Below are 17,816 nucleotides of genomic sequence, written 5' to 3' on the forward strand. Positions count from 1 at the left end.
CAATAGCGAAGTCATCAACATAGAGTGATGACCAAATATTTGATGGTAGACTAGAGGCCAAATCATTAATAGCAAGGAGAAAAAGTGTTGTGCTCAGAACACATCCCTGGGGGACACCTTCAGCTTGGATAAAGTCCGGGGAGAGCACATTATTAACCCGAACACGAAAATGCCTGTCAGTTAAAAAGTTCTTAAGGAAGGATGGTAGATTGCCTCGAAGGCCTAAGGAGTGGGCTTGGGCTAAAATATTATACCTCCAAGTTGTGTCATATGCCTTCTCAAGGTCAAAAAATATGGCAATAACTGAGTGGTTATTCGCAAAGGCATTACGAACATACGTATCCAAGCGTAGTAAGTGGTCTATGGTAGAACGTCCCTTACGAAAGCCATATTGACGAGTGGAGAGACTGTTGTGTCTCTAAATACCACACTAAACGTCTATTTACCAGGCATTCCATCACTTTGCAAACTGCACTGGTAAGAGCAATGGGACGATAGTGGGAGGCTTCATGTTCCGTAGTGCCTGGTTTGCGGAAAGGGAGAACAATGGCAGATTTCCACAGCTGTGGAAGAACTCCTTGTGACCAAATAAGATTGTAAAGGCATAATAGGACTGCAAGGGCTGACTGATGTAAATGTTTAGCATACGAATATGAATGTCGTCGGACCCAGCTGCCGATGATCGGCAAGCTGAGTGTGTTGCCTCCAGTTCTTGAAGTGTAAAAGGCACATTATACTGTTCTTCTCTGAGAGAAGAAAAGTCCAAGGGTACTAACTCTCTGGCAGATTTTGAGGAAAGAAACGAGGGGCATAGATGGAGTCCCTGAGAAATACGGACCAGATGATTGCCAATTTCATTGGCAACATCTAGTGGGTTTGCTATATCAACACCGGCAACCCGCAGAACAGGAGCCGGGTCAGGAGAATATTTACCACTCAGTTTTCGTACTTTTTTCCAGACTGCACTCATAGAGGAAGCAGAGGTGATGGTGGAGACAATCTCGCCAGCAAGTGCGTTTAGCGTCACGGATGACACGGCGAGCAATTGCACGCTTCTGCTTAAAATCAAGAAGTCTTTCCGTGGTTCTATTGTACCGGTACCTGCCCCATGCAGCGCGTTTCAAACGTACTGCACGAGCACAAGCAGGAGACCACCAAGGCACGCATTTCTGAGAATACCTGCCCGAAGTTTGGGGTATACAATTAGAAGCTGCGGTTAAAACGGAGGACGAGAAGAGGTGTAAAAGCTCATCGATGGAGGACGAAGAAGGAACCTCTCTAAAAACAGTTAGGTGTGAGTAAAGGTTCCAATTTGCCTGATCAAATTGCCAGCATGGGATGCGAAGAGGTGGTGAATATGAAGGGGAAGTAAGAATGATTGGGAAATGATCGCTGTCATGTAAGTCTGGGAGAACAGACCAAGTGAAGTTTAATGCGGCGGAGGAAGAGCAGACTGAGAGATCGATGCAAGAGAGAGTGAGAGTCCGAAGATCAAAATGGGTGCGAGTACCTGTATTTAAAACATGGAGGGGGTGGGTGGCAAGAAAAGCCTCTAACTGAATGCCACGGGAATCACAGTGAGACCCCCCCCCCAGAGGAAGTGGTGGGCATTAAAATCGTCAAGTAACAGAATCGGTGGTGGTAATGACGAAACAAGAAAGGCAATATCCGGAATAGATAATGCCCGAGAAGGAGAGAGATATAAAGAACAGAGCGTATACCACCTATGCAAGTGGATACGGGCTGCTGTGTAATGCAGCGAGGTACAAACAAATAGCTGACGGTACGGAATATCAGTGCGTAGAAGAAGGGCACTTTCATTAAAGGTCCCATCAGGAAAAGGATCTGAAGAATACAATAAATTATTGCCTGAGATGGGAGAGATAACAGCAGAGTGTAATCTTGGTTCCTGTAAGCAAACACCAACAGGGAAAAACTGGGAGAGTAACATCTGAAGCTCACCCCGATTACCCCTGAGGCCGCGTATATTCCACTGTAAATAGGCCATGATTGGCAATGATAAAGATACCTGAAATCCGCAGGTAAGGGTTCCTATGGACTAGAGGGGTTAGAAAAGTCCACATGCGGAGGCAGTGGAAAACGTTCAAGCAGCGAAGGAACGGTGCGCTGTGAAGAAAGGAGTTGCGCAGATGGAGCAGAGGAGAGAGAAGGAACGGAGGGTGGATCAGTGTCTATTGATGGTTTAGTCTCTGCAATATATTCATATTCAGAGATTGCTTCAAGTGTTTTGGAATTCAGAGACGTCGTATGGGAGACAATATTGGAAATGGTAGGGGGAGGATGAGTAAAGATTGGAACTGTAATGGACTGTACTAAGGTAGGGGGGGGGCAAAAGGGTGGAGGGAACTGGAAAAGCATGGAAGGGGACAGAAGAGGCAGAAACCTGGGAGGTGGCAGAAGAGGAAGAAACTTGGGAGGGAACAGGGGAGGAAGGTACAGTACGAGGAGGAGGGTGAACCTCTACACTTGTAACAGAGCCAGTGAGAGGGAAAGAACCAGGTACAGAGATGGGGAAGGTAAAATGAGGAGGTGGAAGATGGGTAGGAGGTGTTAACGGACCTTTTTTTGACTTTTGAGAAGTAGAGGGACGATTGGGAGGAGGTGTCATACGAGATCTCGTCGCTACTGAGGCTTGTGAGGGAGAACACGAAGAAGCGAGATCAGACTGAGGCGTTGAAGTAGGGACGTCTGAGCCTAGGACAGCAAAAGAATTAGATACAGGAGTGACTATGGGAGAGGTAACCACAGAGGTGGTTGCAGAAGATGGGATCCCAGAAGTGGGGGGACGTTTTGAAACACGGGAATAAGAAACACTAGGTAGTCTCCCTTGGAGGCAGAGATGAGAAACTGCCATGGCATAAGGGAGACCTTCTGCCTCTTTGAGGTAACGGATTTCCCGCTCGTTTAAGTAGACTTGACAACGGCAACAGTACGAAGGGCGAGCCTCATGACAATTAAGGCAAGAGGGAGGTCGATTGCAAGACGTATTAGAATGGTCATCGGCACCACAGACTGGGCATTCGGCGATAGATCTGCAATATTTCGCTGGATGGCCAAATCGCCAGCAATTTCTACACTGTTGCGGTGTAGGGATCACCTTTCGAACCTGTAACCGATGTCCTGCTACATAAACTGAGGATGGGAGTTCACAGCTGTCAAAAGTTAAACGAGCCACATTGCTATGGTATTGTCTCCGCCCGCGGGCAGGAAGAACGTAAGTGTCTACCTTGAGGATTGGGAGATCTTGGAGTTCCAGCTGTTCAAGAATGTCAGTGCCACATGTCTGGAAATTTTGTTGAACTATGGTATGGGGCAGAATGACGGTACCACTACAAGAATTGAGGGAATGATGTTTTTCAATAGTGACAGGAACAGTATCGATATGGGAAAGACGAGAAAGCTCATGAGCCTGGGTAGCATTCTGTATGGTGATGATGCGCGTACCGCTCTTAAGAGCATGAAAAGAAATATCTTTACCAACATGGATAGGAGTGCCTTGCCAATACTGTACTGTGGTCAGAAAGATAGGCAGTAGAGGAAGTCGGTCGTAAAGTGAAGAATTTAGTCCATTGTGCAGTCTGAAACTGAGCGTGGAAAGGTAGTGAAGGACGTGTCGATCTTTTCTGAGAAGAACGAGAAGGTGGAGAAGTATCATCAGCAGGTAATTGTCGTTGGCGTTTAGGCGTGGGATTAGAGTTGGTCCGACGTGGAATGGGCCGGCGATTCGAAAATTGCCGCACCGTAGAGGGAGAGGCCGGAAGCATAGTCAGAGGAGAGCGAAGGTCAGATAAATCGAAGGAGTCAGTCAAGGCCTCAGTACCTGAAGCGGGTGAGGAAACAGCACCGGCAAGAGGTACAGAGGCATGAGGAGTGTCCGAAGAGTGGTCCAAAGACGAGGCGGGGTCAGAACGGGGTGCGGTATCAAGAAGGGGCCCGGGGGTAGCAGGTTCATGGACTAGGGCTGCCATGGTTAGGTTACTTCTTTCTTTTTGTTTTTAAGAAAAAAAAGAAAGAAAAGAAAATAAAAATAAAAAAAAGAATAAAAAAAAGGGGGGACCGGGGAGGAATAGTTCCTAGGAGGAATGAAAGGGCCAGAAATCTCCCTCCGCGCCCAAGAGGACCTCAGCACTGCAAGTTACGCAGATGCAGCATGGAACCCGTGCCATACCCTACCCATCATGCCAGTAAACCGGCAATCCAGGATAGCAACCTCACATCTGCCGAGCTACCTCGGTGGACAAAAGAGAGGGCAGCCGGAAATCCGCCATAAAGCATACCTCCTTCGGCCACCACCCCCGGAATCCGAAAGGTGGCTTCCAGAGATACACCCATCGCCCGAGAGACACCCAAAGCCACCCTCCGGGATACCAGAGAGGGATCGGGACATCCCCAGGCAATCCAGATTCCACGGCAAACTACGCCACCGCCAAGAACCTCAACGGAATGGGATGGACCCCGGTACCCTTTCCCCTACCTAGGAACTAGCGTGCCTGTGGGAAAAAAAAAAAAAAAAAAGGAAGGGCAAAAGGGAGGGGTTGGGAGGAGGAGGAGGAAGAAAGGAAAAAGGGGAGGATGGGATAGGGAATGGGGGATTGGGGGGTAATTAGGTTCGGTCTGAGGAAGGAGACCAACAGGTCTAATTCCTCAGACCAAGAGCCTCTTCACCACGCCAAGGAGCCCCCCTTGAAGAGGCAGTTTGCCAGAAAATATGTGCACTGGAGTGTTAATGGCAGGAAAAGCCATGTAGTCAGATGCATCTACATTTCAGTTCAAGGTGGTCAAAGCAAGGTGAGGTGTCCCCTCCATCAGCAGATATGACTCTGCATACACAATGAGCCCTGTAAAGCACCCACAATCATCAATGTTACAATGATGTTACAATGAAAGCCAACTACTACATCATCATTCAAGGACCATCTGCTGTACATTTTTGAAATTCATGGCTGCACCACCTGTATACCATAATTACATGATAACATCCCCTGTCACAAAAAAAAAAAAGTGGCTTGCTGAGAGAAATAGAGGTTTTACAGTGGTCAGGGAGTAGTTCAGACCTCAGTCCTATTGAGAATGCCTGGAATACCATGAAAAAGATGGAGTCCTGCCAAATTTCATCCATGTCATGCCTGCAACAGAACATCAAGGATATTTGGTCAACCAGTTATCCACTGATTACTTCAGAAATATTGAGGGAAAACATACCTGAACAGCTTCAAATGATCATCATGGCCAAGTGGATGATGATAAAATGTTAATATATGTACCAAGTATTATAATTTTTGCTCTATAATGTTTATATTGTTGCTTTTTAACAATTTACATAATAATAAAGGGAAGGTCAAGATTATTTCTGCAGGCACTGTAATGTCATCAAAGCCAATACCTTGAATAGATTAAAAAATAGGTTACAAGTAAGAGTGAGAATGATCTATATAACCACACTCAGAATGATCTGTATAGCCACCCAAAATGCTTTGCATAACTGTACATTTCAATGTTTGAAATTTTTTCTTAATATACTGTGTTCTCTTTTTTGTGCTGTACTTCCTTACTCCATAGTTTCGGTGTTTACTCTAGATATTATTTATCTGACTTGCCTTAATTTATCAATCTCCACCTAAAAGACTTCTGTTTCTTCCTCAGTCACATAGAAACAAAGCTCAACACCCATCTGCATGTACATTTTGCATACATCTTATTCAACAAACTACATAATACTGTCACTTCACTATCACCCTACACTTTAATTTCTAATATTCCTATTAATACTTCTCAAATACAGCATATACTGTACGTACACAGATTTTTCATCCTTTCAGTAATTGCCCATTCATATTCATATTCATAAACATACTGACACAAGCTTCCTGAATCATAAGAACCTTCATTTCAATTTACTTCCAAAGGTCTCCTGCCCACATACACACACGACACTGGAGGACAGGAAGGTTACGGGAGACATGATAACAGCGTACAAAATACTGCATGGAATAGATAAGGTGGACAAAGACAGGATATTCCAGAGAGGAGACACAGAAACAAGGGGTCACAATTGGAAGTTGAAGACTCAGATGAGTCAGAAAGTCTAATAGTCTACCAAGTGATGTAGTGGAGGCAGGAACCATACATAGCTTTAAGATGAGGTATGATAAAGCTCATGGAGCAGGGAGAGAGAGGACCTAGTAGCGATCAGTAAAGAGGTGGGGCCAGGAGCCGAGTCTCGACCCCTGCAACCACAATTGGCGAGTGTACATACATACACAAGTCCCGGAGCTAAGGGGTATGTCCTACGAGGAGAGGTTAAGGGAAATCGACCTGACAACACTGGAGGACAGAAGAGATAAGGGGAACATATAAAATACCGAGAGGAATTGACAAGGTGGACAGAGACAGAATAATCCGGAGATGAATCACAGGGATGTCAGGAAGCATTTCTACAGTCACAGAATTGTCAGGAAGTGGAATAGTTTGGGAAGCAATGTAGTGCAGGCAGGATTAATTCATAGCTTTAAGAAGAGGTATGATAAAGCTCATGGAGCGGGAAGTGTGACCCAGTAGCAGCCAGTGAAGAGGCGGGGCCAGGAGCTGTGACTTGACCCCTGTAACCACAACTAGGCGAGTACACACACACACAAATTTGGAACAACTACATATACAATACTGTATAACACTTTATCAATATAATCAAGAGTCTCACGAAAAAATGCTAGCATAAGTAAACGACACAATTAAGATTTTTTGACAAGTCCGACTAACCAGACCTAAGTCCAAGAGGTGTTAAGTACAGTGCCTGCACTCTGAAGGAGGGGTGGAGGGGCATCTGGCAAGACAGTGATAGTGAGTGATGGTAAAAGTTGTTCTTTTTTTTGGGTCACCCTACCCTGGTGGGATACAACCAATGAGTTTAAAAAATTAAACAAAAATAAACAGAAAACAGAAGTATAAAATATACAGCCTCTCCTCACTTAGCAACGTACACTCATTTACCAACGACTCACTTACAACAGGTTCTTTGACCAGTATGCATACATAAATAATGTATATTAGAGCTGATTTCCTCTATTTTGTTTAATACAATATACAGTACACTACTGTATGAACATTCAAAAATATACCAGAAATGTTATAAATGTTGCAAAGGTAACATTAAATTAATATAAAAAATGGTTGACACAAATCCACTACCATTATAGTGTGCTCCTCACTTAGTGACAAATTTGTTAACCAACATGGTCGCAAGAATGGAGCTCTGTCGTTAAGTAAGGAGAGGCTGTATACACTTTCTTAACACACTGGCCATTTCCCACCGAGGTGAGAAATGGCCTTTCCCCAAAAAAAGAATAACATATTCACCATCACTTATTCAATCTCCATCTTGCCAGTTATAATATTAATAACTTTATTATGTACCCCATACCCATCCTGTAGGAAGTAGTCAAAAGATTACAAAGGCATATAATGGGTCCAGGGACTGGGCTGCCAAAATTTTGATACCTAATCAAGCTAGAGTGGTAATGAATTACATATTTACATGTTTATATCTGGTTACACATCTAATGAGTTATTTATGCAGACATGAATTGGTTATAATAAGCGTGTATGCACCTGGAGAAGAGAGAAGTGTAGAGGAAAGAGAGATTTTGGGAAATGTTGAGTGAATGTGTGGGGAGTTTTGAATCAAGTGTGAGAGTAATGGTGGTTGGGGATTTCAATGCTAAAGTGGGTAAAAATGTTATAGAGGGAGTAGTAGGTAAATTTGGGGTGCCAGGGGTAAATGTAAATGGGGAGCCTTTAATTGAGCTATGTGTAGAAAGAGATTTGGTAATAAGTAATACATATTTTATGAAAAAGAGGATAAATAAATATACAAGGTATGATGTAGAAGGTAATGAAAGTAGTTTATTAGATTATGTATTGGTAGTTTATTAGATTATGTAGGCTCCAGGATGTACATGTTTATAGAGGGGCAACTGATATATTGGATCATTATTTAGTTGTAGCTACAGTTAGAGTAAGAGGTAGATGGGAAAAGAGGAAGGTGGCAACAACAAGTAAGAGGGAGGTGAAAGTGTATAAACTAAGGGAGGAGGAAGTTCGGGTGAGATATAAGCGACTATTGGCAGAAAGGTGGGCTAGTGCAAAGATGAGTAGTGGGGGGGTTGAAGAGGGTTGGAATAGTTTTAAAAATGCAGTATTAGAATGTGGGGCAGAAGTTTGTGGTTATAGGAGGGTGGGGGCAGGAGGAAAGAGGAGTGATTGGTGGAATAATGAAGTAAAGGGTGTGATAAAAGAGAAAAAGGTAGCTTATGAGAAGTTTTTACAAAGCAGAAGTGTTATAAGAAGAGCAGAGTACAGTGGACCCCCGGTTAACGAACTTTTTTCATTCCAGTAGTATGTTCAGGTGCCAGTACTGACCGAATTTTTTCCCATAAGGAATATTGTGAAGTAGATTAGTCCATTTCAGACCCCCAAACATACACGTACAAACGCACTTACATAAATACACTTACATAATTGGTCGCATTTGGAGGTGATCGTTAAGCGGGGGTCCACTGTATATGGAGAGTAAAAGAAAGGTAAAGAGCGTGGTGAGAGAGTGCAAAAGGAAAGCAGATGATAGAGTGGGAGAGGCACTGTCAAGAAATTTTAATGAAAATAAGAAAAAATTTTGGAGTGAGTTAAACAAGTTAAGAAAGCTTAGGGAAAGTATGGATTTGTCAGTTAAAAACAGAGTAGGGGAGTTAGTAGATGGGGAGATGGAGATATTAGGTAGATGGCGAGAATATTTTGAGGAACTTTTAAATGTTAAGGAAGAAAGAGAGGCAGTAATTTCATGCACTGGTCAGGGAGGTATGCCATCTTTTAGGAGTGAAGAAGAGCAGAATGTAAGTGTGGGGGAGGTACGTGAGGCATTACGTAGAATGAAAGGGGGTAAAGCAGCTGGAACTGATGGGATCATGACAGAAATGTTAAAAGCAGGGGGGATATAGTGTTGGAGTGGTTGGTACTTTTGTTTAATAAATGTATGAAAGAGGGGAAGGTACCTAGGGATTTGCAGAGAGCATGTATAGTCCCTTTATATAAAGGGAAAGGGGACAAAAGAGACTAAAAATTATAGAGGAAAAAGTTTACTGAGTATACCAGGAAAAGTGTATGGTAGGGTTATAACTGAAAAAATTAGAGGTAAGTCAGAATGTAGGATTGCGGATGAGCAAGGAGGTTTCAGAGTGGGTAGGGGATGTGTAGATCAAGTGTTTACATTGAAGCATATATGTGAACAGTATTTAGAATTAGATAAAGGTAGGGAAGTTTTTATTGCATTTATGGATTTAGAAAAGGCATATGATAGAGTGGATAGAGGAGCAATGTGGCAGATGTTGCAAGTATATGGAATAGGTGGTAAGTTATTAAATGCTGTAAAGAGTTTTTATGAGGATAGTGAGGCTCAGGTTAGGGTGTGTAGAAGAGAGGGAGACTACTTCCCGGTAAAAGTAGGTCTTAGACAGGGATGTGTAATGTCACCATGGCTGTTTAATATATTTATAGATGGGGTTGTAAAGGAAGTAAATGCTAGGGTGTTCGGGAGAGGGGTGGGATTAAATTTTGGGGAATCAAATTCAAAATGGGAATTGACACAGTTACTTTTTGCTGATGATACTGTGCTTATGGGAGATTCTAAAGAAAAATTGCAAAGGTTAGTGGATGAGTTTGGGAATGTGTGTAAAGGTAGAAAGTTGAAAGTGAACATAGAAAAGAGTAAGGTGATGAGGGTATCAAATGATTTAGATAAAGAAAAATTGGATATCAAATTGGGGAGGAGGAGTATGGAAGAAGTGAATGTTTTCAGATACTTGGGAGTTGACGTGTCAGCGGATGGATTTATGAAGGATGAGGTTAATCATAGAATTGATGAGGAAAAAAAGGTGAGTGGTGCGTTGAGGTATATGTGGAGTCAAAAAACGTTATCTATGGAGGCAAAGAAGGGAATGTATGAAAGTATAGTAGTACCAACACTCTTATATAGGTGTGAAGCTTGGGTGGTAAATGCAGGAGCGAGGAGACGGTTGGAGGCAGTGGAGATGTCCTGTTTAAGGGCAATGTGTGGTGTAAATATTATGCAGAAAATTCGGAGTGTGGAAATTAGGAAAAGGTGTGGAGTTAATAAAAGTATTAGTCAGAGGGCAGAAGAGGGGTTGTTGAGGTGGTTTGGTCATTTAGAGAGAATGGATCAAAGTAGAATGACATGGAAAGCATATAAATCTATAGGGGAAGGAAGGCGGGGTAGGGGTCGTCCTCGAAAGGGTTGGAGAGAGGGGGTAAAGGAGGTTTTGTGGGCAAGGGGCTTGGACTTCCAGCAAGCGTGCGTGAGCGTGTTAGATAGGAGTGAATGGAGACGAATGGTACTTGGGACCTGACGATCTGTTGGAGTGTGAGCAGGGTAATATTTAGCGAAGGGATTCAGGGAAACCGGTTATTTTCATATAGTCGGACTTGAGTCCTGGAAATGGGAAGTACAGTGCCTGCACTTTAAAGGAGGGGTTTGGGATATTGGCAGTTTGGAGGGATATGCTGTGTATCTTTATATGTGTATGCTTCTAAACTGTTGTATTCTGAGCACCTCTGCAAAAACAGTGATAATGTGTGAGTGTGGTGAAAGTGTTGAATGATGATGAAAGTATTTTCTTTTTGGGAATTTTCTTTCTTTTTTGGGTTACCCTGCCTCGGTGGGAGACGGCAGACTTGTTGAAAAAAAAAAAATGAATTGGGTAACAAAAAAATTACAAAAACATTTCCTTATATTTTAGCAAGGTGGGCCAGAAGAGTGATGACATCACAGTTCAGAGGGTTTTTCAAACAGCAACATCCCCAGCCCTCCCTTCAAGTGCCAGCTATGTTCTTCTCACCTCCACAACTCAAGTCCAGCTGTTTCTTTAAATCTCTTCATAAATGTTACAATATTCACACTGTTACAGCATATCAAGGAATAGAAATCAATTTGTCTCCACTCACTGCAATATAACAAGTGGTTTTTATGACATGATGGGCTGTTGGAGTGTGAGACCGGCAATATGTACAAGAGAATCCCCTACTGGTTAGCTGGTCTATTGGACTTTTAGTTGTTAAATATACATTTTTACAGGTTTATGTAACTTAACCTAAACAATAAATTGGTAGCTTCCAAGCTGCCATATTAATAGCCTTTAATAAACTGTTTGCCATATGTATGTCAGCACAATACACACTTCTCAAATAAATATTATAGTAAAAGAAAAAAGTAAATACAAATTTAAACCAATATACAGGCAGGTCCCACTTTACAGAGCTTCACTTTATGGCTTTTCACTAATACAGTGGTTTTCAATTAATTATATCCAGTCTTCATTTATTCAGACTTCCTACAATAAATATATTCACCACTCACTATAAGCTAGGGACAAAAATATTTTATAGCAAGTAATTTGTGTATTGTAAATGTATTTTTTAGGCCTAGCTCTATTGCTAACTTAATATGCAAGTATAAACATATCAGACCTAGGTAGTAGGTTGGTAGACAGCAACCGCCCAGGGAGGTACTACCGTCCTGCCAAGTGAGTGTAAAACGGAAGCCTGTAATTGTTTTAGACAATGGTGGGATTGCTGGTGTATTTTTTCTGTCTCATACACATGCAAGATTTCAGGTACGTCTTGCTACTTCTACTTACACTTAGGTCACACTACACATACATGTACAAACATATATATACACACACCCCTCTGGGTTTTCTTCTGTTTTCTTTCTAGTTTCTGTTCTTGTTTATTTCCTCTTACCTCCATGGAGAAGTGGAACAGAATTCTTCCTCCGTAAGCCATGCATGTTGTAAGAGGCGACTAAAATGCCAGGAGCAAGGGGTTAGTAAACCCTTCTGTATACATTACTAAATTTAGAAAGAAAAACTTCCGTTTTTCTTTTTGGGCCACCCTGTCAAGGTGGGATATGGCCGGTCAGTTGGAAAAAAAAAAAAAAAACATATCAGCAAGTAGTAGGTTGGTAGACAGCAACCCTCCAGGAGAGTACTACCATCCTTCCAAGCAAGCGTAAAACAGAAGCCTGTAATTGATTTACTCTATGGTAGGATTGATGGTGTTTTTTTTCTGTTTCATCAACATGCAAGATTTCAGGTACGTCTTGCTACTTTTATTCACACTACACATGCATGTACAAGCATATACATACACAACCCTCTGGGTTTTCTTCTATTTTCTTACTAGTTCTTGTTTATTTCCTCCTATCTCCATGGGGAAGTGGAACAGAATTCTTCCTCCATAAGCTATGCGTATCATAAGACGCGACTATCATGCTGGGAGCAAGGGGCTAGTAACCCCTTTTCCTGTATCATCATCTTTCAACAAACCAGCTGTATCCCACCGAAGCAGGGTGGCCCAAAAAGAAAAACAAAAGTTTCTCTTTTCAACTTTAGTAATGTATACAAGAGAAAGGGTTACTAGCATCTTGCTCTCCCTTTCCTGTATATGTACATTACTAAATTTAAAAATAGAAACCTTTGTTTTTCTTTTTGGGCTGCCCTGCCTCGGTGGGAAATGGCCTGTTTGTTGAAAGAAGAAATATTCTTTTTATATGCATTTGAAAGTTAAATAAAGACTATGTTTCATGTTACAGTGATTTTCACTTTACAGCAGTAACCCTAAACCTAACATGTTGTATAAGTGGAGTCTGCCTGTATAAATACAGTGGAACCTCTGCTTACGAGTTTTCCGGATATGAGCCATCGCTCTGTCAATTTTTTTGCTTCTGGATTCGAGCCAAAATTCAGGTTGCAAGCTTCCCCCTCAAGGGAGGTTCCTTGATGCTGGTGAGGAGCTCTTGATCTAGGGAACTGTATCTGTGCTCCAGTTCCTTAAATTAAGCCTGAATACCTTCCATCCCTTCCCCCCCCACAGGCGCTGTATAATTCTAAGGGTTTAGCGCTTCCCCATTATAATAATAATTAGTATAATACTAATATAATACGTATTATAATAATACAGTGGACCCCCGGTTAACGATATTTTTTCACTCCAGAAGTATGTTCAGGTGCCAGTACTGACCGAATTTGTTCCCATAAGAAATATTGTGAAGTAGATTAGTCCATTTCAGACCCCCAAACATACACATACAAATGCACTTACATAAATACACTTACATAATTGGTCGCATTCGGAGGTAATCGTTATGCGGGGGTCCACTGTAATAATACAATACTACGTATAATAATAATTATAATTTCAGAACACCGCCACTAGATGGCACAGTGAATACCAATACAACGCTCACCATCACCAGTACATGTGCTTACTGTACCACTTTTTACTTTCAGATGTTAAAAAATACACTGAAGTTGCTACACAATCCTTGAAACATCTTACTCATTTAGTAACATATCTCTACAACTAGAGAACCTTCTGTTAATAGTATATGGCAACAAAAAAAAAAAATATAGAAGGCAATTTAGAAAATGATCTCCACTTGTAGGTACAGTAGTAACAAATATCACTCCAAGTACAGTACTGAACTTTTACTTAAGGAAACACAATCACATCACAGCCACTGAACATTTATTTCAGTTATTTTGCCAAATTTCTTTTTTCTAACCATGGGGCCTGAGAGAGTAACTGCAAAGGACAGTGCCGAGAAGAAAAACAGGATGATGTCCATGGAAGTATAAAATCATAAATAAATACAAGTGAGGGGAAGCATGGAAAGATGCTTTCAGAGCGGGAGCGGGAATGGCCACCACCACTTGTCACAATGACATTTTATTCATTCTAGAGCATATACATGTATCAGGTTTCTATGTTATTTATATTGTTTATTATGTCATATTAAATTAATTTTGATAGACAAGTAAGCCGCAGATTTGATATTAGCATTATATTGAAGTATTTTGTCCTGCCTCCTGAGAGCAGGAATTCTGCTGGAATGGATTAATGGCATTTCAGTTCGTTTAAATGAGGAAAATTGACTCGGCATACGAGCAGATTGGGTTACGAGCTAGGTCACGGAATGAATTAAACTCGAAAGAGGAGGTTCCACTGTACTGCATTTTTCAGTAAAGCAATATTAAAATTCTTAACCCATGTATAGTTTTTTGGTTAAATATTATCTCTAATGATACAGAATACAGTATATGCAACATTATGGTTGCTCTGGGTCTTACCTTAAGCCTGCGTAGTGGACGAGGAGGATTGGGAGCAGCAAAACGACTGTCACTGTTGTTACGATATATGGCAGGTCTATCAATCAAACTATTAACACGAGATACTGGCTGATTTATGTTGAGATTGGTTTCTGAATGCATTCCAAAGAGCATGGGCTTATTTAGAGGTAAAGCAGGTTTGGTAGGCTGCACAGACTTTATAAGGAAAGGGAAATGTTTCACAGGGGCTGAGGAAATTTCACGCAAGTGCAGTTTTGGTGGCAGTGATGGCTTCTCCAAGTCACTAGAGGTCACAGGAGGAATAATTGTTTTGTTCTTGACAGTTTCTTCATTTACTTCTTCTATCAACTGATCCGAGCTAGGCAGTGTTGAAAACTGACCCACCTTAGGTTTCATCTTGTGGCTAAATGAATCAGACTTGGTAATCTTCTTGTCATAACTAGTTTCTTCTGACCTGGAAGTGTAAGTGGAAATTGAAAAATTCATAGCCCGTGTTCGACTTTTACCCGCCTCATTAGTGCTGTCTGAGTTGTGGCGAGCCAAACTATTCTGAATGTTCCTAGTTTTTCTGTCACTCACATCTGATGATGTTCGTGCCTCAAGATCCAAATCAGATGGTACCTGTGCTTCTGGTAATATTGGAGGAGCATTATCATAGCTGCTACATGAACTTGATCTGGAGTGTGGAGAAGCAACATCTGCCTCTGGGCTGTTGCAGTAACTTTCGGAGCTAGAAACAGAATCTTTAGATAATTTATTTATCTGGCTTAAGTTACTTAAAACTTGTGATTTTTTACTATCAGCAGCAACCTTCACAAAAGTTTGTGGAACAGTTGCATGCTGAACTGGAATAGCAGCTCTGACTGGAAGCATCTCTGCATTTGTCTCAATATTTCGTACTTGCGACTTAGTTGTGCATGCCGTTTCTTTGTTTGGTTGCTTATGCATTTGTAAGATTGTCTCCATGCCCTTAACCTTTGGTTTTAGCTCTACAATTCTTGGTTCATTATTATTAGTTTCTTTTATGGCTGATTTTAATTCATTTATCATATTTTGCTTTACATTCTCATCCGACTTGTGTAATGTGGAGGAAAGACTAGACGAACTTTTCCTACTGTGAGCATTAATCACTAAATCATCAGTCACCTTTAACACCATCTGCTTTGCACAGTCTACTCTTTCTAGAGTATTTACAATTCCGGAATCAGAAAGCGAGCTACATGAAGAGTCCTTAAACCCAGATGGCACATCAGAGAGGATCTCTGGCAAAGTCTCTGAATGCAGACTTGAAGAATCATCAGCATCCCTAGATGAGGGACCATCTTTAAAAGGAGTGGGAGGATCTGGAAGACTGTAATCCCAGAGGTTAGGTGAGCTGGAATGAGACAGATCACTTGTGTTTTTCATTGCTGACTGTACTGAAGGTGCTTCTGAAGACAGCTCAGATTTGTCATCATCCTTCATCTCTACAAAGGAAGCAAGATGACGTTCTGTTTTCTTACTGGTTATCTGACAGGAAAGAAAATATTTGTACAATTTTAGTTTCATTTTACACATTACTATATATATAACATTACTGCACTTAGAAGATTTAGTTACAATATATAGTATATGGTAGTTATGTATGTGCATTATCTGATACAGCATCTGAGAAGTATTACATTAAAGCTCCAAACCCATAAGGATCATACAGCACCAGGAAAATGGCTGGGATGGAGTGTGATACAAAGAGGATGGTTGAAATCCTAGAGAGGTAGAGTAACAAAAGAGAAAACACATTCACTACCATTTATTCAATTACTGTCTTGCCAGAAACTTGCTAACATCACAGTTCAGATGGTTCTTTGTACTGCAATATCCTCACCCCTCCAACAGAGTGCAGGTACTGTGCTTCCCAAAATCTTGGACTCCAAGTACAGCTTATGTGTTTACTTGAATCCCTTCATAAATGTTAGCCTAGATTAAGAGTCATTCACTAGCATCAGGGCCCCTTCCTTCCCCCCCCCCCCTTGAAGAAACAATGTATGAGGAAGCTACCTGGAGTTTACCTGGAGAGAGTTTCGGGGGTCAACGCCCCCGCGGCCCGGTCTGTGACCAGGCCTCCTGGTGAATCAGCGCCTGATCAACCAGGCTGTTGCTGCTGGCTGCACACAAACCAACGTACGAGCCACAGCCCGGCTGATCAGGAACTGACTTTAGGTGCTTGTCCAGTGCCAGCTTGAAGGCTGCCAGGGGTCTGTTGGTAATCCCCCTTATGTGTGCTGGGAGGCAGTTGAACAGTCTCGGGCCCCTGACACTTATTCTATGGTCTCTTAACGTGCTAGTGACACCCCTGCTACATTTTCAATATAGTTAAACTACAAGCTTAACTTCACATAATCATTTGGGGAGTGGCAATCCAAAATTAAGTAGGAGAGCCTGTTCAAGGCCTTAAATTGCCAGAATAAACAGACTGAGCATGTCATGTACACACTCCTCAAACTGTAGAAATATTTATTAATGGTTCCAGGAATTACTGTTACACTCAATATCTTCCCCACCAAGCTACTGGTGTGATTGCATGTTGCAGATTTAGCAACGTTACTCATTTTTGTGTAGCTCTTCTATTGAAGATGATTTGCTTATTTACAAAGTGCTTCCTTCAAAACCATGGATAAAGAAATATTAAATTTGATCAAATCATTTATGAAGGATCATGAAATACAGAGGCATTTATGTTAGATTATACCCACTGATGGAGCTACAACAAGGGTAGGAAAAATGTCAGGTACTGTGAGCATCTATATGCACTTGCAAATAAACCAATATCACAAGAACTAAAAGCTGTGCAATACTAAACAACAAGGTTAAAATAAAGTCGATTTTAAAAAAAGCAAGATCACTCAATTCCAAGATATTTAGTACACTGCATAAAGAAATGTAAAACTTGCATAACACCACTGCTTCATATCTAGGATCAATGCTGTATGACTCTTGTGGGTTTAGTGCTTAGATCTGATACTGAGATTCACTGGCTATTTTGTGGAAAAAAATTGGTTCAGTTTTACGAGTTGTGAGAAGATTTTTTTTTTTTTATCAAAGTATCATCCTGAACTAGCACAAAAAATAAGTAACAAATGTTGGATACGTAATGTGCCATACCTGACTGATACATTTAAATATCTCGATACTATTTCAATACAAAGTAATAATTAAGCTAGTTTCAAAGTTCAAAGTAAAATGGGGGAAACTCAAAATGAAACTCAAACTTTGGGGCCATGTCTTTCTATGAAAAATCTTGAGTGCTTTCTAAATCTTGATAATTTTTCTTTATTGACAAATGAAGTTGTTTTAAGTGAAAATCTCAATTTGGGAGATATGTACAACTCCTTTCAAATTTTATGACAGATAGGGAATACTTTCCTCCTCCAATAGAAACACGAGACCAGGTTCAAAATTCTCTTCTTGCATTTGTAACTGCACCTAAATTACTATACAAGAGAAAGAACAACTAGCAAGTATAGTGGTACTCGGGATACGAACTTATTTCGTTCCAGAAGGCTGCTAGAGTGCCAATTTTAACCATCTCTTTAAAATAATTTCATCATTTTACATTTACCG

General features: G+C 41.2%; 1 protein-coding gene across 11 annotated transcripts in view; it reads right to left on the bottom strand.

The window, feature by feature from the left end:
- The window catches only part of LOC128703166 (serine-rich adhesin for platelets-like), a 434,412-nt gene that overhangs the window by 86,280 nt on the left and 330,316 nt on the right, over positions 1-17,816 (bottom strand). For all 11 annotated transcript variants that reach the window (XM_070103364.1, XM_070103362.1, XM_070103361.1 and 8 more), the window contains one exon: positions 14,217-15,725. In XM_070103364.1, coding sequence (XP_069959465.1) covers positions 14,217-15,725 — 1,509 coding nt within the window. The remainder of the gene's footprint in view (positions 1-14,216; positions 15,726-17,816) is intronic.

The sequence above is a fragment of the Cherax quadricarinatus genome, chromosome 85 (assembly GCF_038502225.1).
Source record: "Cherax quadricarinatus isolate ZL_2023a chromosome 85, ASM3850222v1, whole genome shotgun sequence".
NCBI classification, from domain to species: domain Eukaryota; kingdom Metazoa; phylum Arthropoda; class Malacostraca; order Decapoda; family Parastacidae; genus Cherax; species Cherax quadricarinatus.